This window comes from Giraffa tippelskirchi, chromosome 2 (assembly GCF_054371585.1).
Source record: "Giraffa tippelskirchi isolate mGirTip1 chromosome 2, T2T-mGirTip1v1.2.pri, whole genome shotgun sequence".
NCBI classification, from domain to species: domain Eukaryota; kingdom Metazoa; phylum Chordata; class Mammalia; order Artiodactyla; family Giraffidae; genus Giraffa; species Giraffa tippelskirchi.
In genome coordinates, this window is record NC_137276.1 from 208,447,716 (window position 1) to 208,474,737 (window position 27,022).

At 37.6% G+C, this 27,022-nt stretch overlaps 1 protein-coding gene and 1 long non-coding RNA gene across 13 annotated transcripts in view; one reads left to right on the forward strand and one right to left on the reverse strand.

The window, feature by feature from the left end:
- Positions 1-201: 201 nt before the first annotated feature.
- On the reverse strand, positions 202-26,447 carry HSPA13 (heat shock protein family A (Hsp70) member 13). Of its 10 annotated transcripts, XM_081552806.1 has the most exons (6): positions 26,359-26,447; positions 23,405-23,534; positions 10,444-10,784; positions 7,542-7,755; positions 4,632-4,799; positions 202-3,549 (listed from the first exon to the last, which is right to left on the reverse strand). In XM_081552806.1, the coding sequence occupies exons 2-6, from the start codon at positions 23,469-23,471 to the stop codon at positions 2,882-2,884; spliced, it is 1,458 nt and encodes a 485-aa protein (XP_081408932.1). In that variant the 5' UTR covers positions 23,472-23,534; positions 26,359-26,447; the 3' UTR covers positions 202-2,881. The 10 variants fall into 10 exon arrangements, with proteins under 10 accessions (XP_081408932.1, XP_081408998.1, XP_081408978.1 ...); XM_081552872.1 differs by lacking the exon at positions 23,405-23,534; XM_081552852.1 differs by lacking the exons at positions 23,405-23,534; positions 26,359-26,447 and adding an exon at positions 18,423-18,564.
- Positions 13,275-27,022, forward strand: part of LOC145531162 (uncharacterized) — a 112,148-nt gene continuing 98,400 nt past the window's right edge. For 2 of the 3 annotated variants that reach the window (XR_014072245.1, XR_014072244.1), the window contains exon 1: positions 13,275-13,697. This is a non-coding gene — a long non-coding RNA (uncharacterized LOC145531162). Of the gene's footprint in view, positions 13,698-25,845; positions 25,908-27,022 lie in introns of all 3 variants that reach the window. The other variant, XR_014072243.1, reaches the window with a different exon arrangement.

Sequence of the window (27,022 nt, forward strand, 5' to 3'; positions counted from 1 at the left end):
CAATAAACACTCATTAAAAAATAAAGAAATAAGTAGAAAAGTAAGCAATTTCAGGGACATTCAGGATGCAGGGAATTAGGCCATACCTGCTGGGCTCATGTGCCATAAGCATCAGATCAGCTCTATTCCCATCTCCTTTCTTATTTACATACCTCAGAAATGTACTCTGGCATAGTCTCAAATAGAAAATAAAGGACACAGTTTAAAAAACAAACCGCAAAGTGGCATTTATTTACATTAAAATGTAAACCACCTGTATGCACACAAAGTTAAGAGGCACAATGTTATGCACAGTAACTATGATCTTCAGAACATGTTATACACAATAGTATTTGCTGATACATAAGTGGTTCCAGTGAAAACAGAGGAGGTACCGAAACATTCCTGACACCAAATAAATTATTCATTCACATATTCTAATCATATAAGACAGTTAATATTTTAAAAGTTATGTACTTCAAAAAACACTAGCAAGATGTACAACCAAAATATACTGTATTATGCAAAATGCCTTCAGATTATTATATATAAATGATCCCTTTCAGAATGCATTTTTACCTTTTAAATAAACTATATTGACTTCAGGACTATTTATACATAGCCTCCTAAATATGATTGAAGACAGACACTATGTTCTTTAAAGTGTACTATACTAGAGAATATGCTGAACTATTGTCTCCAAATTCCAACACTGCCATTCTATTTTTCAGACACAATCAAATTTTTTAAATTCCAATTTAAGAGTATGAGATTAGCTGCTCTGTTTTGCAAATAATTTCCTCTAAGAACTGTTAACAGACTGTCCTGAACTATCTCATATATTGGAGAAATTCAAACTTTAAAAAAAAAAATCTTAAATGCTTTAGTTAAAGCTGGTACTATATAGAGATTTTGATAAATTGAACACTTTTCTCTTAAAAGACCTTTGCACAAAGATCTTTTTCAATTTTTAAGTCTAGTAAAAATTTTTATAAAGTTCAAAAGAACACTTGACTATATTTATAATGCAGTGAAGGCTTCCTCTTTGGCATTTCTCCATTCAGTTCTAAAATAAAACATGTGAACAGACATTTTATATTTTTCTATTTATCTACTACAGACATTTTCTATACACAAAAATATCTGAAATTGTTTTAACAGCAATTTCATTGCTAAGAAATATTTTCTTTATGATCTTCAAAAACATTCAGACTTTACTATGAGAAGCAAAAATGTTTTGATGTTGCTGAAATGAGTTTGCTTATTTCTTTTTCAGTGATTGGAAATTCAACATCCTTTCAAACTCAGCAATGGGTAAAGAGACATATTTTACATTAGCAAAAATGTTGACCAGAGTATAACTTTTGAATATTGAGAGGAAGTAGCCTCTATTAAGGAAAAAGAAAATCTTCAAATAATAGGGGCATAACAAATAAAACCACTATGTTGTCTTTCTTGGTTCCTGCAGCTTTTCTAAAAGGAAACACACTAAAACTACTGGACTATAACAATGTAACTATAAATGCTGATTTGTGGACATTTTTTAACATTGCCTTCCATGAGATTTCCATATTACTTCCAGTATTCATGAATTTTTTGTTCTTATCACAAACTAACCTTAAGGTTAAAACAGTCCAAGTCTGATTATTTTTAAATGACGGTAGGAAACAAATAACAAGGATTTTGCAAATGAGTACAATTTTCCTCATTCACAACTAAATATGGGGAAAAATGTCAGTAAAACTGAATCAAATGCAAGCTAAATTCTCCAGGGCTTACTGACAATAAACAGTGAAAGAAAACAAAAACATAAAATAAATAATTGCTGCTGTTTATCAATGTCTTGTTGTTTAGTAGCTAAGTTGTGTGTCTGACTCTTTGCAATCCCATTGACTGTAGCTCCAGGCTCCTCTCCATGGGAGTTCCCAGGCAAGAATGCTGGAGAGGGTTGCCATTTCCTTCTCCAGGGGATCTTTCCAACCCAGTGATTGAACCTGTGTCTCTGCATTGACAGGCAGATTCTTTACCACTGAGCCACCAGGAAAGCCCCTTAACAACATCTACAAAGGTCTTAAATAACCAAAAAAATTATAGTAATAAATACTGTGATATTAACACATTTTTAAAATGCAATTAATAATTCTCTTTTGTTTTCTAACCACGCAGAACCATGGAAATCGAAGCAGAGAATGATAGCAGATGAAAGAAATAAAATATAAATTGGTAATGAAATATTTGAATAAATCTGTAGCTTTTTAGAAAGAAAAGAAACTGATTCAATAAATATATTTTAAAAATCTGAAGAATGCAGGTTACATGAATAGGACACATAACAGGACACTGAATTTGTGAAGGTTAACTTTGTCATATAACATGGCCGTTACTGAATATTGTATATGCAGCTTATATAAATAACACTGCTATCTCCCAGTCAGTGTAAGTACATGACATCAACACTGTTCTTCAAGTATAGTTCAAATTAAGAATTACATTTGATAACCAAGTAAATATATTGCCAGCCCCTGCTAATACAATTTAGTAAGAACTGGGAATCATATAATTGGCACTAGGCAATGTTTACAGAATATAGTTTTAAGTGCACATGGATATCTACTTCCAGAATCCAGAAAATACAGTCACCTATGCTCCTACAAGAGAGTTTTACCTCAATTCTATCATTTCAGAACTACTTGTTGGAATGGGATCTCTCCAAAATCAAGAAGGATCAATCTGGTCACATTCAATCTTAAAACAAAATGTTATGCAAAATTTCATATATATAAACGTTATCTTTCAGGTAATTGTGTGAGATATTTTCGAGACTTTATTTGGCTGATGGAGGTGGTCTGATAAAGAGGAAGAGATCATTAGACAAGATCTCAAAAAGCCATCCCTCCGTACTTCAGTTGAAGTTGGTCTTCTGTAAATGCTTATTGGGAATTTCTAAAGCACTGACTTGGAGAGGCCAAGAGCCTCCGTCAATCCCTGCCTGGATAGCCACTCCTGTCACCACGGCCAGGTCAGGGTCTACAGATGTGTTGGGGTCCTTTCCAAAGAACTCTTGGATGACTTGGCGGATTCGAGGAATACGAGTTGAGCCCCCAACCAAGACCACCTCATCAATCTCAGTCTTTTCCAGGTGGCCTTCTTTCAACACTTGCTGAATGGGTACGAGTATTTTCTGGAAAAGATCTTCATTAAGGGTGTCAAAGAGCTTTCGTGATATTTCTATTTCAAACAAAACCTGACCCTCTCCATTTTTCTTTTCAGAAAGGCTAGCTCCAAACATGCTGTCCACATGGGGGTCGTTTGCTGGGGAAAATTTGTCATTTGGCAGTGCAGGGTCACTGGTCGGAGGTTCCTTTCTGTCCTTTTCCTCCACTGTTAGTAATACTGACATCTGGGCAGTCTCATGAAGTGTCAGGTTTAGCTTGACCATTTCTACAGCTTGTCTTAATCGGTGGATTTCCTCTTTCCTAGAGGGTAGAAAGCCATATGTTTGATATATCTGTTTGTATAAGTACTGAAGCAATCTTTGATTGAAGTCTTGTCCTCCAAGTTTATTGTTTCCTAAGTTAAAAATAAAAAAGTTTATATTATATTATGACTATATGTATGTGTTTACATATGCATGTATCTGTGTAGTATGTATGTATAAATGATATTCTGGGAATGATAAATCCTTATTTAATGTATTATTAAGATTTTATTCATATACAGACTGATTAAAAATAATTGGGTTAAAAGGAATTAATTCAAAAGTATACTATTAAAATATAGTGCACATCTGGGTTCAAATGATATAAAAGGAAGTCTCTCAGTGATATCAAATACTTTTTCAGAAAATAAGAAATTGAGAACACAGACTGGGCTTTAAGCAGCAATTTAGAAACAAAAAGTAGAATTAGTCTCAAAAGAAAGAAGTGTTTCTTACAATTAAAAAGTACTAGTAAGCATTAATCTTTAAAAAAAAAAAATTCCTTTTTAAATGATTAAGAGCTAAAAAGTAGAAAAAATAATTTAATAAGGAAAAGAGTAATGTGATATAAATTCCCATCACTGAACTTGCTTTTTTTTTTTTTTTAAACTAGATATTTGTCTTTTTTTTTTTAATTTTTTTTTTTAATAAATTTATTTATTTTAGTTGGGGGCTAATTACTTTTACAACATTGTAGTAGTTTTTGCCATACACTGACATGAATCTTGCTTCTAAATGGAGTCCAGTTAGTCTACCGATAACTTAAGTTCCATAGGCTTAATTCCTTAAACTAAAACAAAAACCTTAAAAAAATTTAGAATGCAAAATACTATTACTAGATTTCCTAAAGACAGTAATTTTGTGAAATAGATTATTAAATGAAATAAACTGACCATCCTTCATTTTAAATGATTTCTTTCCTTCTGTTCTCTTCACGATGGAGGTGAAAACTACTGGCTCAGTGAGCTACAATATTTGACTTACAGGATATCCAGTCATTTTCTGAGACTTAAGTTTTTGCTATAAATAAAATAGGTGGTGGCATTAAAATCACAAGTACAGAAGATTACCAAAATGAATGCGAAGAATACTGGAAAGTTGAAAAATGAACACTTTACAGATTAGATATGTTAACATGGCTGAATCTCGTTAACGCTCCTGACATTTTTCTTACCAGACATGGCTCGAGTTAAAAACATTCCTCCTTGTTTATTTAGCAATGACACATCGAGAGTTCCTCCGCCCAAATCTATCACCAAGACGTGAAAGACTTCAGCTTTGTGGAGACCATAGGCCATAGCTGCTGCTGTGGGTTCATTTATTACTCTTAAGATTTTCAGTCCTGTAAAATTGGTTGGAGGGAAGAACAATCATTAAAGGACACGATTAAGGAATTTTTTTTCACTTAATCCCACAACATATTAGTATCTTCTCCAACATGAACTCCACTGAGTAATAATAAGAAAGAACAGTCACAAGCCAAATAAAAACAATGAAATGGGAAGGACAAATATTGGTTCTTCTAAATGGATATCATTAAAATTATTCTAAAAGACAACTACAGTATAAAGAAATAAAGGCCCAGATTCAGTGAAATACATCATTCCATTCTTTTTAATACTTAATTTTAGAAGATCCCTCAGCCTCTTCTAACTTTCATATTTTACTTGGGAAGGGAAATATTAATCATATACTGTAACAAATAGCTATAGAAATAAGCTTATGGTGCTCATCTTTTTAAAAACGACTTTTTTTGTAAAAGAACAGATGAATAGATAGAAAAATGATAAAAAGAAAAATCTTAGAAGATATGCTGTAATAGCTACAATGATATTTTTAAAAAGAACTTAAAATATAAGACCCTTGAAAGCAACTCTGAAATACACAGCAAAATCTGATTTCAAGGTAATACTAAACAGTAGATATGCAGACAAAAGATCAAAATTTCCTTGAACAAAATTCCTGCTTTAAACTAACTGCCACATATAATGAGTGGCCTTGAAAGTAGTATGACTTTCTCTATCAAGAACCATAAAAACTAGTCAAACTCTGAAGAATTTATTTAAAGACCATAATACCATTCCCCTTAGCTTTCTGACTTCATCACTCACTCGCCTTTGGTCACACTGGCCAACCTTCTATCTTCTAAATTCTCATCTTATGGCTGCTACACTAGCCACTCTCTCTCTTGCAACATATTTCCTCCATGCACCTGCTTGGCTCACTACCTGGCTTCCTTCAAATCTGCTTAAATATCACTTTCTCATTGAAGTCTATCTGACCACTCTCTTCAAAACCTGCAAGTCCTCCTACTCTCTGATCACCTAGCAAGCCCATTCCCTTATCTGTCTTTTTTCCCATAACATGTTCAGTTCAGTCACTCAGTCGTGTCCAACTCTTTGCGAACCCATGGACTGCAGCACACCAGGCTTCCCTGTCCATTACCAACTCCCAAAGCTTGCTTGCTCAAACGCATGTTCATTGAGTTGGTGATGACATCCAACCATCTCATCCTGTCATCCACTTCTCCTCCCACCTTCAATCTTTCCCAGCATCAGGGTCTTTTCCAATCAGTCAGTTCTTCACGTCAGGTGACCAAAGTATTGGAGCTTCAGCTTCAGCATCAGTCCTTCCAATGAATATTCAGGAATATTTGATTTCCTTTAGGGTGGACTGGCTGGAACTCCTTGCAGTCCAAGGGACTCTCAAGAGTCTTCTCCAACACTACAGTTCAAAACCATCAATTCTTCAGTGCTCAGCTTTCTTTATGGTCCAACTCTCACATCCATACATGACTACTGGAAAAACCACAGCTTTGACTAGACGGACCTTTGTCAGCCAAGTAATGTCTCTGCTTTTTAATACGCTGTCTAGGTTGGTCATAGCCATAGCATGTTACTGTTTTTTTTTAATGGCATAGAATTGCTTTATAATGTTGTGTTAATTTCTGCTGAACAACGAAGTGAATCAGCTATATGTATGCATATATCCCCTTACTCCTAAACCTCCATCCCACCTTCCTCTCCCATAGCATGTTACTTTCTGATACATACTGTATCAAGGCTCTCAACCAGAGATCATTTTCTTCCTCTAAGGACATCTAGCAATGTCTGGAGACATAAAATTATCACTACTTGGTAGAGAGGGTACTACTGGCTAGCTTCTAGTGAGTACAGGTTAAGGAATGCTTCAAAAATGTCCTATGATACATAGGATAGTTCCCCAACAAAGAATGATTCAGGCTAACATGTCAACAACGCTAAGGGTTGTTGTTCAGTCACCCAGTCTTGTCAGACTCTGCGACCCCGTGGGCTGCAGCACACCAGGCCTCCCCATCCCTCATCATCTGCTGAAGTTTGCCCAAGTTCATATCTATTGCATCAGTGATGTAATCCAGCCATCTCATCCTCTGACACCAACTGGTATATTAGGTCCATGAATCAAGGTAAATTGGATGTGGTCAAGAAAGAGATGGTAAGAATAAACATCAACATCTTAGCAATCAATGAACTAAAATGGATGGGAATGGGCGAACTTAATTCAGATGATCATTGTATCTACTACTGTGGGCAAGAATCCCATAGAAGAAATGGAGTAGCCCTCATAATCAACAAGAGTCCAAACTGCAGACTTGGGTACAACCTCAGAAATGACAGAATGCTAAAAGTAAGAACACTATATTTATCTTCAATACTGATTTTCTGTTTCCTCCAAAAGAATATAAGCTCCATGAGAAAAAGTGTTTACCTGTTTTGTTTACCTAGGCAATCAGCATTTGCTGAACGGTATCAAATAAATTTTCTCCCACCTCAGATTTTTTAAAAACATTGTATTATATCCATCTCCACATTAAAACAAGTTTAGGAGAACAAATTCCTCACTGCTAATGTGTCTATGTTCTTTCTCAGCCTTGGTCATATACCTGATAGACGGCTGTCAGAATATACATATTTTACATTGTACCATGGAGCTTTCTTAATTGTTTATCTACCATATAGTTTGTCTAGGTGCCTAATACACCTCATTACAGATTTTCAGCATAAGAAAATTTTGATAAAAATGCAACTCAGGCAAGTGATATTACCTGCAAGGTTAGCAGCCTGAATTGTTGAATTTCTCTGCTTTAGATCAAATTCTGCTGGTACGGAAATAACAGCATTGGCAACTGGCATTCCAAGATACTCCTCTGCCATTTCTTTTAATTTTAACAACAGTCTAGAGCCAACATATTCTGGGGAAACGGTGATGGTTTCATTACTTGTCACAGAAAATTCAACCATTCCATTTTTGTTTAAAACCTGTGAATAAGATTTGCAAAGATGAAAACACTATATATAAGTGTGTGTGTATATATCTACATATGTATTACACATACACATATACTAACACACATAAATATGTATATATATATACTGAATGTATTCAATCAAAACTTACCCTGAAAAGGTCATAAAATTTCATTTATTATCTAGCAAGTGCATTTACAAAGATTAGAGGCTATTAAAAGATACACTTTAAAATTATAAAATGAATCCACTTTAGTTTTTAATAACAGCAGAAAAATAAAATTTATCACTAAGTATGCATTGGAGAAGGAAATGGCAGCCCACGCCAGTATTCTTGCCTAGAGAGTCCCAGGGACGGAGGAGCCTGGTGCACTGCCATATATAGGGTCGCACAGAGTTGGACACAACTGAAGCGACTTAGCAGCAGCAGCATATAACTGGAACATAGAAGATTCTCAATATATATGTCAAATTAAAGAAAAAAATGAATGATGAGATAGAGGGAATTTAGTCACTCAGTCGTGTCCCACTCTATGCAACCCCATGGACTGTAGACTGCTAAGCTCCTCTGTAAACGGAATTTTCCAGGCAAGGATACTGGAGGGGGTTGCCATTTCCTTCTACAGAGGATCTTCCTGACCCAGGGATCAAACATGGCTCTCCTGCATTGCAGGTGGATGCTTTACTGTTTGAGCTACTAGGAAAGCCCAGTAGAGGGAATAACAGTTGCTAAATCATGTATGTGACTCTAGATCTTCTTTTTCAAAAAGCTAATTTATTTCCAAACATAATAGATAATTGGAAGAATGTGCTGGTACATATTAACACGAATAATTTTAGTACTTCACTATTTTTGCTAAGAATCAAATATCACTCACATTCTTATTTCCATGAAAACATATGACCCCTGCTGAAGTAGTTGTATATTTGTACATTTTTAAAAGTTAGATTAATTCCAGTATGTTCAGAGTAATCATGAAAGAGAAACAACAAAAAAATTGGATCACTGAGAAACTTAAAAAAAAAACACAAGAAACCTTAAAATAACTCCAGGATCAATAAGTAATATACCCAAAGCTGCAATTGAGAGGAAAATGTATAGCTTTATACAATTTTATCATTACAAAAGAAAAATTACAAATTAATAAAGGGTCTTAACAAAAGACTCTGATGCTGGAAGAGATTGAGGGCAGGAGAAGGGGACGACAGGGGATGAGATGATTGGATGGCATCACCGACTCAATGGACATGAGTTTGGGTAAACTCCAGGAGTTGGGTGATGGACAGGGAGGCCTGGCGTGCTGCAGTTCATGGGGTCGCAGAGTCAGACACGACTAAGCGACTGAACTGAACTGAACTTAACAAAAAATTAAAAGAAAAGCAAAGAGATAAACTAAATAGATACCTGGAGAAATTTTTTTTCTCCTCTGAAAAACAAATAAAAATTTTAGAGCTTTTATGTATGGGTTATTCAATAAGCAGCACTGATACAATCATCTAATTTCAAAACTGTTAGAATCCTATTTCATAATTTACCAAAAAAAAAAAAAAACACCCCTACATGAATATCTAAATGTTTAAGAGAAAAAGCCCAGCAAAACCCAAACCTACAAATACTTATATAAAAGCATTAGAAAAAAAATACAAGTGGATAAGACAGGAAAGGCTGTTTTAAGAAGCATAAGACTCTAAAAACATTTTTAAGGAATTATTGAGATGATTTTACCATATAAAAAAATCTAATACTCTTGACAGTTAAAAACAAAATTATACATCAGTTAGTTAAAAAAAAAAGGGGGGGATACTTAAATGCCACAAATGTATTTTTATAGTCATTCAAAAAAGATAAACATCCCAAAAGAAAATAGGATAAAGGGTGAGAAATGGATCACTGAAGAAAAATACAATAAACTGATTTTTTTAAAAGTCTGACTTCATTAGAAATCACAGGAATTCAAATTACTACCAGATACCATTTTTTACTTATCTATTGGCAAAGACTTAATAACTACTGAAGACATAGGCAGTCTGAAAAATAGATAAGAGCATGTAAACTTTTCAGTGCCCAAAGTTGGCAATACAAATCAGAAGCCTTAAAAACATACAACCATTTTGCCTATCAAATTTAGGAAATTGTCAAACAAGTGTGAAAATACACATGTACAAACAATGATATTCACTGAAGCTCCAATGATAGTAGAAAACTAGGGAAAAAATAAAACATACAGAGACTGGACAATTAAATGGTGGAACAGTTGTTCCACACAACCATGAAAGATAATGATGTAAAACTATATATATGATATATTGATGAGTTTCAAAGAAGTCAAAACACAGCATGCCTAGTATGATCTCTTCTTCTGTATACAAATACGTATACACAAACAAACAAGGAGAGTATCTATTTATCCATCCATCTATCTATAGATACATGGGACTTCATTAGCCACCTGCTACAATAAAAGAACAATGCATTTTAAGGACAGCAGAGTGAGAAGATGGTAGTGTCCTAAGTCCTCAATAGTGTTGTGGGACCAATGAATTAACCAACCCAGGAGCTGCTGTGGGATTGCTTGTTGTATGAGATAATATAACTTCTATACAAACTGAGTCCATTGAAATATAAATTTTTGTAACTTGAAGCCCAAGAACTAATTGAAACAGTGTGCTGAACTAAAAATACATTTCAGCTTAACTTACCTTAAATGGGTATCTCCCAATTTCAGCCTCCAGTTCTTCTGGGGTAAAAACTTTGCCTATGAATCTTTTAGCATCATATATTGTGTTCTGAGGATTCGAATCTGCAAGCTCTAAGCTTTCATACCCCACATAAACATCGTCGTCAGTGAAGGATACCATGCTGGGTATGCTGATATGACCATTTTCATCTGGAATGACCTTTACTTTTCCTGTGCCAGGAAAAAACACTCCAACTGAACAATAGGTAGTACCAAGGTCAATTCCAATCACTTTAGGAGTAGGCAAAGGTAAATACTGTTGTGCCAAATAGCCAGCCAACAGGAGAGTCAAAACAGCTGATCCTGAAATACAGGCAAATTAAAAGTTATGTCTTATCAAACTAATACAATTTGATAAATTACAACACTAAAATCACTCAATACCAGAATAAAAAGTCTCAAAATTTTTTTCTTTTATACTCATGATAACATTTCTCAAACATCATGTTTTTCACAATTCAAACTGACTATAATACCATTAAAATGAAGTAACAAAAACAAACAAAAAAACACTGTATGTTAGTGTACTTAACTTATGGATGAGTAAAGGACTGAAAAAGAAACATTTCACTAATACTTGTACTAATATTGACAGCAAAAGTCATTTATCTGGAGCAAAAGTCAGAATGAAACCCAGTTCAGTTCAGTTCAGTTGCTCAGTCGTGTCTGACTTTTTGTGACCCCATGGACTACAGCACGCCAGGCTTCCCTGTCCTTCACCATCTCCCAAAGCTTGATTCAACTCATGTTCACTGAGTCGGTGATGCCATCCAATCATCTCATCCTCTGTCGTCCCCTTCTTTTCCTGCCCTCAATCTTTCCCAGCATCAGGGTCTTTTCAAATGAGTCAGCTCTTTGCATCAGGTGGCCAAAGTACTGGAGTTTCAGCTTCAACATTCAGTCCTTCCAAAGAACACCCAGGACCGATCTGCTTTAGGATGGACTGGTTGGATCTCCTTGCAGTCAGTCCAAGGGACTCTCCTTCTCCAACACCATAGTTCAAAAGCATCAATTCTTCGGCTCTCAGCTTTCTTTACAGTCCAACTCTCACATCCATACATGACTCCTGGAAAAACCATAGCCTTGACTAGGTGGACCTTTGTTGACAAAGTAATGTCTCTGCTTCTTAATATGCTGTCTAGGTTGGGCATAACTTTCCTTCCAAGGAGTAAGCGTCTTTTAGTTTCATGGCTGCAATCACCATCTGCAGTGATTTTAGAGCCCCAAAATATAAAGTCTGACACTGTTTCCCCATCTATTTGCCATGAAGTGATGGGACTGGATGCCATGATCTTAGTTTTCTGAATGTTGAGCTTTAAGCCAACTTTTTCACTCTCCTCTTTCACTTTCATGAAGAGGCTCTTTAGTTCTTCACTTTCTGCCATAAAGGTGGTGTCATCTGCATATCTGAGGTTATTGATGTTTCTCCCGGCAATCTTGATTCCAGCTTGTGCTTCCTCCAGCCCAGCATTTCTCATGATGTACTCTGCATATAAGTTAAATGAGCAGGGTGACAATATACAGCCTTGACGTACTCCTTTTCCTATTTGGAACCAGATTGTTGTTCCATGTCTAGTTCTAACTGTTGCTTCCTGAACTGCATATAGGCTTCTCAAGAGGCAGGTCAGATGGTCTGGTAGTCCCATCTCCTTCAGTATTTTCCACAGTTTGATACTTAGATTTTATAGTTTTATAATTAGCTTTAGATATCAATATTAGAACAAAACTCTATTATTAAAATTTCCACACCAAAAGCCCTGATATTGTAAGGCTAAAACTCTTTATCTCCCCTCTCCTTTTTCCTTTCAAAAGGATGAAATGGATAAACTGGATCAAAATAGTTTTGGAAGTTGCTTAGGTATTAAACTGTCACTTCATAACAGAACACAGTTAACCTTTTCTGTATTACATATGAATGCAGAACATCTTGCAGCAGTGATATTTAGGACAACAGAAGTGTGTAACTTGATGCTAACATAAATGGAAACTCTTTGAAGTTAGGTTTTAGCCACGTTGAATCCCCTGCACAAATGGTTCCCAGCCAACAGAAGCTGGCCAATAAATGTTAATTGATGAAAAAAACAAATATGTACAAATGTTACACTGCCTGTAAACATAAGTGAAGGAGAAAGAAGCCACTTCGAATTTATAGTTAATCTGTTACTTGGTTTCTGGAGGCTGTGTTATACACCTGTGTCCACCCAGGTTACATACAACTCAAAATGCTAATCTAAAGGAGTCTCTTTTACTAACTGTTAGCTTAGTAACAATTAATTACTCAATAAAAAACAATAACAAAAATTCTCCTCAACACGTAATGAAATGAAATCAACTGCCAATCCCACCTTCCACTTGCTCCTACAGACTCATTTTCAGAAACATTTTATCACTTTCTCGTCCAGAGAGGGCAATTCCTACCCGGATTGGTGGAAACAACACTGGACTACACATTAAAGAGCCCTGGATCTCTCAAAATCCAGCATCCCACGAGCCTACAGGTTGGGATGCTGCTGCTGCTCCTCCCCCTTCCTCCACAAAGAGGTCTCAGAGATGCATATTCTAGAGGCCTCTCAAAGACCCCGATTCAACCAACGATTCAAAAATCGACATTCCTCGGAATAAGCACACTTTCTGAGGCCCAACATACTTGAAATGTATGTAGAGGGTCGCCGCCGGCCCTACCCGGGCCTACAGCGGCCGGGGCCTTCCTAGAAGCGACCCCCAACCCGGCGTCGGCAACAGCCCCAAACCGCCTCTAAATCACCTTTATGACGCCTTTCCCGCCATGTCAGCAGGATCGAGCAGGTGAAACAACGATCCCGGCCCACCCCTTGCTTCCCTCAACCGCTCCGGTGCCCGCGACAGCGTTAAGAACCCTCCTAGTCACTAACCTAAGATCGTCATCTCTCCGGCCATCACAGTCCCGCCGAAGAGGCTTGCGATGACTGTACCAGACGTGAGGCACCGCCCCCACGCCGCCTGGCAGCCCCGCGCTCCTCTGGGAAATGTAGTCCTGTTGCTCTGACTTGGTCAGAGAAACTACTTCTCGGACCATAGAAAGGACTTCATTGCCCGTGAGAAGGCGGGCATTAGGGCCCCCATTCAACCTCTGCCAGTGACGCCGGAGCCGCCCTCCCACGCACGGACTACAGGGCCAATTAGGCTGGGATGGCGGAGTACTAAGAAGAGGGACTGGAGTTTCTAAGCAAACCTGAGGTAAAAACATGCCATCTCTTTAGCACCGCCCCGCCGCTCTGCATTCTGGGAAGTGTAGTTCCTCTCTCTCCCCGTTCGCCTACGGGAGAGTGAGGACTGTTCGGTTATTGCGTTTTGGGGTAATATCCCTAACCAGGCCGAGGTCCAGCGTTTGTTATTTCATTCTTACTACCTTTTGAAGCGTGCTTTTTTCGTGGGATCTAGATTCCAGATGAGGGTTCTTAAATGTCCCCCATTCCCCGCCTACAGCATCCTTTGGAAGAATCTTTGTTACAGTGCAGGCCTAGAGGGTAACTGGGCGGGCTACCTTGGAACTCGGATAAGAACCTCACTCCTCTGCTTTTCTTTTGGGAAAAATGTATTCGAGCAATCTTCAGTCAGTGCGATTTATCCAAAGGAGGAGGGACATGTTTTCTCTATTGTTAAAACTGAGGGCCGTTAAAAACAAAAATGTAAACAAGATACCTTAATGTTCTCTTGAGTTAAGTCATAAGTGGCAGGAATTGTTCTCATGTACAAATCCCGTAACATGCCACGGCCATTTAGGACCCTTGTGAAGTGTTTTTCTGATTCTAGTCTTCAATAAACCCCATTTTTCTCCCTTCTTTGTCACTGCTTGTACATAATGGCTCCCTCAGAGAGTATTTTGTCTGTTACTAATGTTAACATTCAGCAGAACTATGATCCTGGAGAATTGAACTCTATTTCCTCACTTTAGATATAAGTCAGATGATCCGTGTTGACAGCAGGTCAACTTGTTAGGAGAATAATCGGCCAGTGACTTTCTAACTAGCTCTCTAACCGATTTAAAAATGTGTGTGAAAATGTTGATGGTTATTGAATATGTTATGGTTAATGGGGATTCATTATAATGTTCTCTTCACTTAGGTGGTATTTTAAAAATCTTTCATAATGTAAAGAATAAAAAGTACGTGTACTTTTACTGAGTAGTATTCACTACCATTTCCTTACGAAGAATGCATAATTCAAGCAATGCATGAATAGTATTAAGTATAATGATCGTCTTCACACTTATTGAGCACAATGTTAGCCACTGGTAACAATCAGAAGGAGAGACAGAAGGTAGACGCATAAATGTAATTTACTATCGTATATAACATAATTATGGTATGGCCATAGGGCGTAAACAGTATTGAATAAAAGCTGTATAATTTTATCTTGAAGAGAAGACTTAGTGGAAGATAATATGTCTAACAGTATTTTGAAGAGTGAAAGGGGCTGGGAGATAGGTTGATGGGATAATAAGAAGCAGTTGGTTGGAGGTGTTTCAGGATGAGGGAACTGAATTACCAAGGGTGTACAAGGAGAAGGCAATCTCATAGATCAGAGCTGTGCTGTGTGCTTAGTCTCTCAGTCGTGTCCGACAGTTTGCGATCCCATGGACTGTAGCCTGCCAGGCTCCTCTGTCCATGGGATTCTCCAGGCAAGAATACTGGAGCGGGTTGCCATTTCCTCCTCCAGGGGATCTTCCCAACCCAGGGATTGAACCAAGGTCTACCCACATTGCAGGCAGATTCTTTACCGTCTGAGCCACCAGGGAAGCCCTAGATCAGAGCCGCTGGGTCATAAAGCATGAGGTGGAAGTTTGAAAGACAGGACAAGAGATTAGACCAAATCAGGAGGATTAATTAATTGCGGCAGGCGCTGGTCATTGCCGTTCTCCCTGTGACACACCCATGCTAATAGGAACTATCTAGTGAGACTAACCTGGTTGATTCTCAGGGTTATAGTAATGTTATTAATAACAGAAAATACCAGAGTTGGAGAGTAAAGATGAGGGCAGGAATATGAAAAGAAGTGTAGATATACTGATTTCTTCATTTTTCCTAGCAGGGAGTTATTAGGTATTGTTTAGAATGGAGAATTTAAGAAATAGAAGCAGAAGTAGATCATATAAGTTTATGAAGGCAACTTCCTGAGAGACCAAAAAATGATAAAATTTATAAAAAAGAAATAGGTTATTAAGAATAAGTGAGATAAAAATATACATTCCTTCAGTTTTTCATAAAGGAATGTCAATATAGATAAAAGTTAAGCTTTTTTAAAATCCATATAATAAAACTATATCAACAAAAGTAGCAGCAAAACCAAAAAATATGGCAAATTTAAGATCAGTTTTTATTATATTTATAAATATAAATAAGATAGACTAAAAACTGCCAGATTGTCAGATCATAATTTTTTTAGCAAATGCAGTTGTCACTATTATTAGAGACTTTTGTGGATAACCAAATGAAGTTCATACCTTGAAAATATCCCAGAGGACAATGTGGACCTACCCCTTTATTTATAGAGAAAAATAAAAGGCCAAGCTAAGGCAAGAAAATTATGCTTTCAATTAGTGTTCTTTCTCTTAATAAATTCAACCCACTTTCAATTTAGTGATTAGAGGTAGGTACTATTTAAAAATACTAGGTAGAGTGAAAATTGTCTGTATATCCCAATAATTCACATTATTACTTCATGAATGTGCATTAGGAAAATCATTGCCAAATAATAAACTCTTACAACATATCAGTGTAATTCAAAAGACAAATAGCCCTTGTTGTTGTTTAATCCATACTTATTTCTCTCTGCTCATCTATATAAGAAAAATTCACTGAGTGGAAAATTGATCCAGTTCTCTGCACATTTATTAAAAGAATAAGTGTATTGAGATTACAACTTAGTGTGCATAACATTGTCAGATTGTATGAAACACTATAATATTTGAATATAAAAGATTATTCCTATGTTAAAAGTATGCCGTTAACAAGACAAGTCTCATTTAATGAACCAGAGTATGCATATCTTTTTTTCCTTGTGCTATAGTGTTATGGTTCCATTTATTTCTATCTTCTGGGGACTAAAAATTAATTACATGAAGGTTTTTCATGTAGAGGTATTGGTAAGGAATAAATTTGGTTTGTAACTATTAATAAAAGGCTGATGCCAATGTTTTTGTTTCTAAGAAACTAATTATTATACTTCATGAGTTTTGAAGGATAAATATATTTCCTATTGACTTTTAAAATATCTCATATTCTGGATATTGGCTATAAATTCTAAATGAATTTAAGTGGAAATATATGTTAATATGTCTGCAATAAGTAATATATTGCCTTTTAAAAATATATTTCTGAGCAAAGCAAAGCATAAGCAAAGGCATAAGAACACATTAATACTTCTCACATGATCAAAAATATATTCCAAACAATAAATCAGTTCAAAACTTAGAATTATTACAAGTAAAACTGAGACTGAGACAAGTATACCCATTACCTATTATAGAGCATTGCTCTGGAGTTAACAGCTAGTGCAAAAAAATAAAATAGAGGTATGTTGGGAGAAGAAAATAAAGAAGGATCTTTATGATTATTTTCTTTTTTTTTTTTTTTGCTTATTTTCTAATTATATAACTATTTTATTAATTTAGACATTCTAGCAAAATACCATAGACTGGCTAACTCAATTTATTTCTCACAGTTCTGGAGACTGGGAAGTCCAAGGTCAAGGCACTGGCAGATTTGATGTCTGGAAAGAGCCTGATTTCTGGTTCATAGACAGCTGTCCTGTCTGTCTTAACACAGAGTGGAAGGGACAAGGGAACTCTCTAGAGTCTCTTTTAAAGGGTATTAAGGCTTCCCTGGGAGAAGGCAATAGCACCCCACTCCAGTACTCTTGCCTGGAAAATCCCATGGATGGAGGAGCCTGGTAGGCTACAGTCCATGGGGTTGCGAAGAGTCAGACACTACTGAGAGACTTCACTTTCACTTTTCACTTTCATACATTGGAGAAGGAAATGGCAACCCACTCCAGTGTTCTTGCCTGGAGAATCCCAGGGACGGGGGAGCCTGGTGGGCTGCCGTCTATGGGGTCGCACAGAGTCTGACACGACTGAAGTGACTTAGCGGCAGCAGCAGCAAGGCTTCCCTGGTAGCACAGTTGGTGAAGAATCCACCTGCAATGCAGGAGACCCTGGTTCACTTCCTGGATAGGGAAGAACCCCTGGAGAAGGGCTAGGCTACCCACTTCAGTATACTTGGGCTTGCCTTGTGGCTCAGCTGGTAAAGAAACTGCCTGCAATGTGGGAGACCTGGGTTCAACCCCTGGGTTGGGAAGATACCCTGGAGAAGGGAAAGGATATCCACTCTAGTATTCTGGCCTAGAGAATTCCATGGATTGTGTAGTCCATGGGGTCACAAAAAGTAGGACACAACTGAGCAACTTTCACTTTCACTATTTCACTTTCAGCCCCACTCCGAAGGATTCTATCTTGAAGATCTAATCACCTCCTAAAGTCCCACCTCATAATACCATCACACTGGGGTTGAGTTTCTATATTTGAATGGGAGGAGGGGTGCACAAACACAAACATTCAGTTTATAGCAATTATATACATGGAAAAATGAGCACACCAAAAATATCTGTGAAATAATAGGAATTGAATAGGTAGATCCCTTTAATAATATTGCACACAAATACTTTTCCTATTTGCAAACAATAGCCAGTTAGAAAAATATGGCAGGAAAGATCGCAGGCAGAGTAGAAACAAAAAAAAAGGTAAAATCCTTAGAATTAAATTTAAAAATAAAAGAAATCAAATTTCCCTAAGATTAAAACAGTGGTTCTAAGTAAATGAAAAGACAGTACCTTCTTGGATAGGAAATCTCAATAAGTTTATGATAGAAAATTTTAAACATACATAAATTGATTATCATGTACCTCATCCCAGGTGGTACTAGTCTTGAAGAATCCACTTGCTAATGTAGGAGACACAAGACACGTGAATTCAATCCCTGAGTTGGGCAGATCCTCTGGAGTAGGAAATGGCAACTCACTCCAGTATTCTTGCCTGGAAAATCTCATGGACAGAGGAGCCTGGTGGGGTATGGTCCATGGGGTCACAAAGAGTCAGACACAATTGAGCACTGGTGAGTCACACACACCTCATCCAGTTTCAATAATTATCAACTAGTGACTAATCATGTTTCATATCTATTTCTACCCATTTCCCATCTCATATTAGTTTGAAGCATATAGGCGATAGATATATCATTTTATAGGAGAAGGCAATGGCACCCCACTCCCGTACTCTTGCCTGGAAAATATCACGGACGGAGGAGCCTGGTAGGCTGCAGACCATGGGGTCGCTAAGAGTCGGACACGACTGAGCGACTTCACTTTCACTTTTCACTTTCATACATTGGAGAAGGAAATGGCAACCCACTTCAGTGTTCTTGCCTGGAGAATCCCAGGGATGGGGGAGCCTGGTGGGCTGCCGTCTATGTGGTCACACAGAGTCGGACACGACTGAAGTGATTTAGCAGCAGCAGCAGCAGCATATCATTTTATCTTTAAACATTTCAATGCTCCTCTGTCCATGGAATTCTGCAGGCAAGAATACTGGAGTGGTTAGCTGTTCCCTTCTCCAGGAGATCTTCCCATCCTAGGAATTGAACCCCGGATTCCTGCACTGCAGGCAGATTCTTCACTGTCTGAGCTACCAGGGAAGGCCTAGTATTTCAATGTGTCTTTGAAAATTAATAATTTTCAAATATACACAAAATAATGTCATTTTTGTTGTTCAGTCGCTATGTTGTGTCCAACTCTTTGTGACCCCACGGACTGTCACCCACTAGGCTACTCTGTCCATGGGATTTCCCAAACAAGAATACTAATCCTGGAGTGGATTGCCACTTCCTTCTCCAGAGGATCTTCCCAACCCAGGAATCAAACCCATGTCTCCTGCATTAGTAGGAGAATTCTTTACCACTAAGCCCTGAGGGTACCTGAATATTAAAATAATTCTCTACTATTAAGAATATAATTAGTACTCAATGGCAGCCTCTTCAAAATTTACACTTGAGTGTTTTTAACACAACCCTAGTAGGCTTTCCTTGTTTCCTTGCTATTTGCTCTGAAAAGATGCCTCGGGATCCCCATATTCATTTTTTTCCCCATACTAATTATTAGTCATACCTCCAAGCCATACCTACACCTTTTGCTTGGATTTGATAGAGACATAGCTTGTGGACTAGGGGGTTATTACTTAAAGATGCCAGTTCTTCTTATATTTTTAATTTCAATGAAATATCAAATACAATGCCAGATGGATATTTTATAACTTGACAAAGTGAAAGGAAATCATTTGGAATATAAGAATAAGAATTTAATGAAAAAATAACCTTTCCACATGTTAAAACAAAAATCAAAACAAATTTATACTACAGAGGAAATAGAAAATAGACCAAAGAAGAAAGAGGCATTTCCTTTAAAATGGGAGAGGGAGAGATGGATTATACAATAAATTTTATTGAAACAATTGGTTATATATGCCATTAACCATAAAGAGAGATATTTAACATCAAGATAAATTGGATGAAAGATTTAATTCAAAAAGTAGAGGTAATTTTTTTCAGTAAGTTGAGGTTGGAAGAGATATTTCAAATTAAAATTTAAAACTCAGTAATTGTAAAGCAAAACTAAACTGGCCAAAAAAAGAGAAATTTGATTTAGAGAATTTAAAATTATTCATGTATAAATATCAATTCAGTTCAGTTACTCAGTCATGTCTGACTCTTTGCGACCCCGTGCAAACAGCCAGGCTTCCCTCTCCATCACCAGCTCCTGAAACTTGCTCAACCTCATGTCCATCAAGTCAGTGATGCCATCCAACCATCTCATCCTCTATCGTCCCCGTCTCCTCCTGCCTTCAATCTTTCCCAACATCAGGGACTTTTCCAATGAGTCAGTTCTTCGCATCAGGTGGCCAAAATATTGGAGTTTCAGCTTCAGCATCAGTTGTTCCAATGAATATTCAGGACTGATTTCGTTTAGAGTGAACTGGTTTGATCTCTTTGCAGTCCAAGGGACTCTCAAGAGTCTTCTTCAGCACCACAGTTCAAAAGCATCAATTCTTTGGTGCTCAGCTTTCTTCACAGTCCAACTCTCACAGCCATACATGACTACTGGAAAAACCATAGCTTTGACTAGATGGACCTTTGCCGTCAATGTCTCTGCTTTTTAATATGCTATCTAGGTTGGTCGGAGCTTTTCTTCCAAGGAGAAAGTGTCTTTTAATTTCAAGGCTGCAGTCACCATCTGCAGTGATTTTGCAGCCAATAGATAAATAAATAAATAAAGTCTCTCACTGTTTCCATTGTTTCCCCCATCTATTTACCGTGAAGTGATGGGACCAGATGCCATGATCTTCATTTTCAGAATGTTGAGTTTTAAGCCAACTTTTTCACTCTCCTCTTTCACTTTCATCAAGAGGTTCTTTAGTTCTTCTTTGCTTTCAGCCATAAGGGTGGTTTCATCTGCATATCTGAGGTTATTGATATTTGTCCCGGTCATCTTGATTTCAGTTTTTGTTTCATCCAGCCCGGCATTTCACATGATTTACTCTGCATATAAAGTAAATAAGCAGGGTGACAATATACAACCTTGACATACTCCTCTCCCAATTTGGAATCACTCTGTTGTTCCATGTCCGGTTCTAACTGTTGCTTCTTGACCTGCATACAGATTAATAATTTTCCACATTTTCTTGTGATCCACACAATCAAAGACTTTGGTGTAGACAATAAAGCAGAAGTAGATGTTTTTCTGGAACTCTCTTGCTTTTTCGATGATCTAGTGGATGTTGACAATTTGATCTCTGGTTCCTCTGCCTTTTCTAAATCCAACTTGAACAACTGGAAGTTCATGGTTCATGTATTACTGAAGCCTGGCTTGGAGAATTTTGGGCATTACTTTACTAGCATGTGAGATGAGTGCAATTGTGCGGTACTTTGAACATTCTTTGGCATTGCCTTTCTTTGGGATTGGAATGAAAACTGACGTTTTCAAGTCCTGTGGCCACTGCTGAGTTTTCCAAATTTGCTGGCATATTGAGTGCAGCACTTTCACAGCATCATCTTTTAGGATTTGAAATAGCTCAACTGGAATTCCATCACCTCCACTAGCTTTGTTCATAGTGATGATTCCTGAGGCCCACTTGACTTCACATTTCAGGATGTCTGGCTCTAGATGAGTGATCACACCATCGTGGTTATCTGGGTCCTTAAGATCTTTTTTGTACAGGTCTTCTGTGTTTTCTTGCCACCTCTTCTTAATTTCTTCTGTTTCTCTTAGGTCCATATCATTTCTGTCCTTTATTGTGTCCATCTTTGCATGAAATGTTCCCTTGATATCTAATTTTCTTAAAGAGGTCTCTAGTGTTTCTCATCTATTGATTTCCCATACTTCTTTGATCACTGAAGAAGGCTTTCTTATCTCTCCTTGCTATTCTTTGGAACTCTGCAGTCAAATGGGTATATCTTTCTTTTTCTCCTTTGCCTTTCACTGCTCTTCTTTTCTTAGCTATTTGTAAGGCCTCCTCAGACAACCATTTTTCCTTTTTTCATTTCTTTTTCTTGGGGATGGTCTTGATCACTGCCTCCTGTGCATTGTCACAAACTGCCGGAGTCCCGCTCCAGCTGGTCCAGGGGTCCCCAAGGGATGAATGGCGTCGGCAAAAGGAAAAGAAAGGAGACAGAATGCTTTTTGATGGCCCAAAGACCATAATCTTTATTGCTTTAGTCTCTATTTATATAGCACATGATCTTCTACATAATGATTCTTACAATATTTTTCCATTCAGATCAACATCGCCTGATTCTAAGATGTGTTAAAAGTTTTTTCCTAGTCTATTGTCACATTTTGGTTACATGTTTACCCCGAAACCTATTTTTATTTTACTAAAACATAATCTATAAATCATATTATTCCATCTACTATTTTGTACAGCCTGCTACTACAGTGAGTACAGCGTCTTGCTTCAATGACTAAAAACTATAGTGGTGGCTAAGGGCAAAGTTTTTCATAGTACAGCCATTGTCAGTGGTGGCTTGTTTACCATCTACCCACATACCACAAGACTATTTCTGGCAGGGGGAAGTCTTTTGCAGTTTACCTAGAAACTATTTACAATACAATTTATATATATCTTTTCCGTTTATGCTTAGATTCTGAGGGGAAAAGGCAATTGGCTTAGTTTCTGTAATTTTCCCCGATACACGACCCAAGTTTTCCAGTCATCAATAACAATTTCCTCATGAGGCCAGGTCACAATAGGCTTAGGGCTTGTTTTCCAAATGATCATGGCCTTATTCCCTGGCTGAATGTTAGGGACCCACCAGTCAGGGGCCTCAGTAGGTTTAATCATTTTTGGAATGTTTCTCTGAGGCAAGGGGTCATTTTTCTTTTTACTGGACTCTCATGATCTCATCATGGAAGCCCCTACAACTCCAGCCATCAAAGAGTGAAACAGAGTTAGCCACAACAAAAGCATAGAAACAGGAAGGAGGGAAGGTTCCGATCCTGGAGAGAAACTGCTTTGCAGTTTCTTCTTGAGTGGTGCCGTGACTTTGTCATTCGGCAGTAGATCCAGAACGGCTCCCAACAGAAAGAAAGAAACACAGCTAGCCACAACAGAAGCATAAAAACAGGAAGGAGTGAAGGTTCCGATCCTGGAGAGAAACGCTTTGCAGTTTCTTCTTGATTGGTGCCGTGACTTTGTCACCTGGCAGTAGTTCCAGAACAGCTCCCAACAACAAACCTCCTTCCATAGTTCTTCAGGCACTCTGTCTATCAGATCTAAATCCTTGAATCTATTTGTCACTTCCACTGTATAATTGTAAGGGATATGATTAATGTCATACCTGAATGGTCTAGTGGTTTTCCCCACTTTCTTCCATTTAAGTCTGAATTTGACAATAAAGAGTTCATGATCTGACCCAATCAGCTCCTGGTCTTGTTTTTGTTGACTGTATAGAGCTTCTCCTTCTTTGGCTGCAATGAATATAATCAATCTGATTTCAGTATTGACCATCTGGTGATGTCCATGTGTACAGTCTTCTCTTGTGTTGTTGGAAGAGGGTGTTTGCTATGACCAGTGCATTCTCTTGGCAAAACTCTATTAGGCTTTGCCCTGCTTCATTTTCTAATCCAAGGCCAAACTTGCCTGTTTGTCCAGGTATCTCTTGACTTCCTACTTTTGCATTCCAGTCCCCTATGATGAAAAGGACATCTTTTGGGGGTATTAGTTCTAGAAGGGTATCTTTCTACCATGGGGTATCTTTTTTTGGGTAGATCCAACATTCTCCTTCGTGATATTGTACAGGAGACAGGGATCAAGACCATCCCCATGGAAAAGAAATGCAAAAAAGCAAAATGGCTGTCTGAGGAGGCCTTACAAATAGCTGTGAAAAGAAGAGAAGCCAAAAGCAAAGGAGAAAAGGAAAGATATTCCCATTTGAATGCAGAGTTCCAAAGAATAGCAAGGAGAGATAAGAAAGGCTTCCTCAGAAATCAATGCAAAAAAATAGAGGAAAATAACAGAATGGGAAAGACTAGAGATCTCTTCAAGAAAATCAGAGATACCAAGGGAACATTTCATGCAAAGATGGGCTCGATAAAGGACAGAAATCGAATGCACCTGACAGAAGCAGAAGATATTAAGAAGAGTTGGCTAGAATACACAGAAGAACTGTACAAAAAAGATCTTCACAACCCAGATAATCACGATGGTGTGATCACTCACCTAGAGCCAGACATCCTGGAATGTGAAGTCAAGTGGTCCTTAGGAAGCATCACTACGAACAAAGCTAGTGGAGGTGATGGAATTCCAGTTGAGCTATTTCAAATCCTAAAAGATGATGCTGTGAAAGTGCTGCACTCAATATGCCAGCAAATTTGGAAAACTCAGCAGTGGCCACAGGACTTGAAAAGGTCAGTTTTCATTCCAATCCCAAAGAAAGGCAATGCCAAAGAATGTTCAAAGTACCGCACAATTGCACTCATCTCACATGCTAGTAAAGTAATGCCCAAAATTCTCCAAGCCAGGCTTCAGCAATATGTGAACCGTGAACTTCCAGATGTTCAAGCTGGTTTTAGAAAAGGCAGAGGAACCAGAGATCAAATTGTCAACATCCACTGGATCATCAAAAAAGCAAGAGACTTCCAGAAAAACATCTATTTCTGCTTTATTGACTATGCCAAAGCCTTTGACTGTGTGGATCACAATAAACTGTGGAAAATTCTGAAAGAGATGGGCATACCAGACCATCTGACCTGTCTCTTGAGAAACCTGTATGAAGGTCAGGAAGCAACAGTTAGAACTGGACATGGAACAACAGACTGGTTCCAAATAGGAAAAGGAGTACGTCAAGGCTGTATATTGTCACCCTGCTTATTTAACTTATATGCAGAGTACATCATGAGAAACACTGGGCTGGAAGAAACACAAGCTGGAATCAAGATTGCTGGGAGAAATAGCAATACCTTCAGATATGCAGATGACACCACCCTTATGGCAGAAAGTGAAGAAGAACTAAAGAGCCTCTTGATGAAAGTGAATGAGGAGAGTGACAAAGTTGGCTTAAAGCTCAACGTTCAGAAAACTAAGATTTGGTCTTGGCATTTGGTCCCATCACTTCATGGGAAATAGATGGGTAAACAATGGAAACAGTATCAGACTTTATTTTTTTGGACTCCAAAATCACTGCTGATGGTGATTGCAGCAATGAAATGAAAAGACACTTACTCCTTGGAAGGAAAGTTATGACCAACCTAGATAGCATATTAAAAAGCAGAGACATTACTTTGCCAACAAAGGTCCGTCTAGTCAAGGCTATGTTTTTTCCAGTAGTCATGTATGGATGTGAGAGTTGGACTATAAGAAGCTGAGAGCCAAAGAATTGATGCTTTTGAACTGTGGTGTTGGAGAAGACTCTTGAGAGTCCCTTGGACTGCAAGAAGTTCCAACCAGTCCATCCTAAAGGAGATCAGTCCTGGGTATTCATTGGAAGTACTGATGTTGAAGCTGGAACTCCAATACTTTGGCCACCTCATGCGAAGAGTTGACTCATTGGAAAAGACCCTACTGCTAGGAAGGATTGGGGGCAGGAGGAGAAGGGGATGACAGAGGATATGATGGCTGGATGGCATCACTGACTCAGAGGACATGGGTTTGGGTAGACTCCAGGAGTTGGTGATGGACAGGGAGGCCTGGCGTGCTGCAATTCATGGGGTTGCAAAGAGTCGGACACGAATGAGTAACTGAACTGAACTGAACATTCTCCTGTCTATCCTTGTTCAGCAGCAAGTTGTAATTTTGGAGTTCTTGCAGGGGAAGATGAGCACATCCTTCTACTCCGCCATCTTGTGAGTATACCTGATATAAATATACCTGAAGTCAAAAGACAAACTGGGGAAATATTAAACATGTACATTGTACAAAAGAGATTAATTTCCTTACTTAACAGAGAGCTCCTCTAAATATAAATATTTGCAACCAAAATAAAAAACCATAAAAGGTATAAATAGTCAATTAATAGAATGGTAATAAGAATGAAAATGCAGAGCTGGCAGTGATCAGTGTCTCCTTAAATTTTACACTCTGATTCTGGCCCTCTGACAAAGTAGACTCTGAAGCAATAAGCATTATTAAATGTAACAATGACTATTTTATGATAATAAAGGATAACAACCATCTTAAATTTGCATATGCCTAAACAAAGCTTTAAAATATATAAATCTATAAGTGATGTAGCTTAAAAAACACATACAGGAAAAACATTAAAACCCAGAACCAAAGATGAACATTTTAGCATACCATTCTTAGTAACAGCTAGCACATGCCTTTGTCATCATATGACGTTTCTCTCTGTGTTTTAGTGTAACTTTAGATGGTCACTTTCTTATAAGAACATCAGGAATATTGGATTGAGAAGTCACTCTACTCCATTGTGACCTCATCTTACCTAATTATATGTGCAACAATCCTGCTTTCAGATAAGGTCACACTCTGAGGTACTGAAAGTTGGGATTTCAACATATCATTTTTGGGAGAGCAAACAGTTTCCACTTAGATGTCAAAAAGAACATGTTACACTTTTGCTTTACATTTATTTAAATGTGATTCGAGTTTCTTTCCATTTCTATCCATGAACTATTGCTATGTCATATTTTGTATGTAGTGTATGTTGTTAGCCCCACAGTAGTTATTACTATTTTTACATCATTAATATGCTTTTGATTTAACTTTAATTTTTATAGTGTTCATTTCTTGTATGCTTTCATCTTTGACTATTTTCTTTCAACTTAAAAATATTTCTTTAATATTTCTTATAGTGCTGGTTCATTGGTAACATTCTTTTAGGTTTTTTAAAGAAAGGCTGAAAACATCTTTAATTCACCTTCATTTTTGAAGAATATTTTCACTGGGTATAGAATTTTAATTGGCAGTTGTAATTTGTCTTCTTGATTAAAAAATGATG

Coding starts and splice junctions, on each gene's coding strand:
- HSPA13 (XM_081552806.1), bottom strand. CDS start 23,471: ATGAACTCTTTATTGTCAAATTCAGACTTAAATGGAAGAAAGTGGGGA. Junction 4,800..7,541: donor TCAGGCTGCTAACCTTGCAG/GTAATATCACTT, acceptor CCAATTTTACAG/GACTGAAAATCTTAAGAGTA. Junction 3,550..4,631: donor TTTAACTCGAGCCATGTCTG/GTAAGAAAAATG, acceptor TTTTTAACTTAG/GAAACAATAAACTTGGAGGA.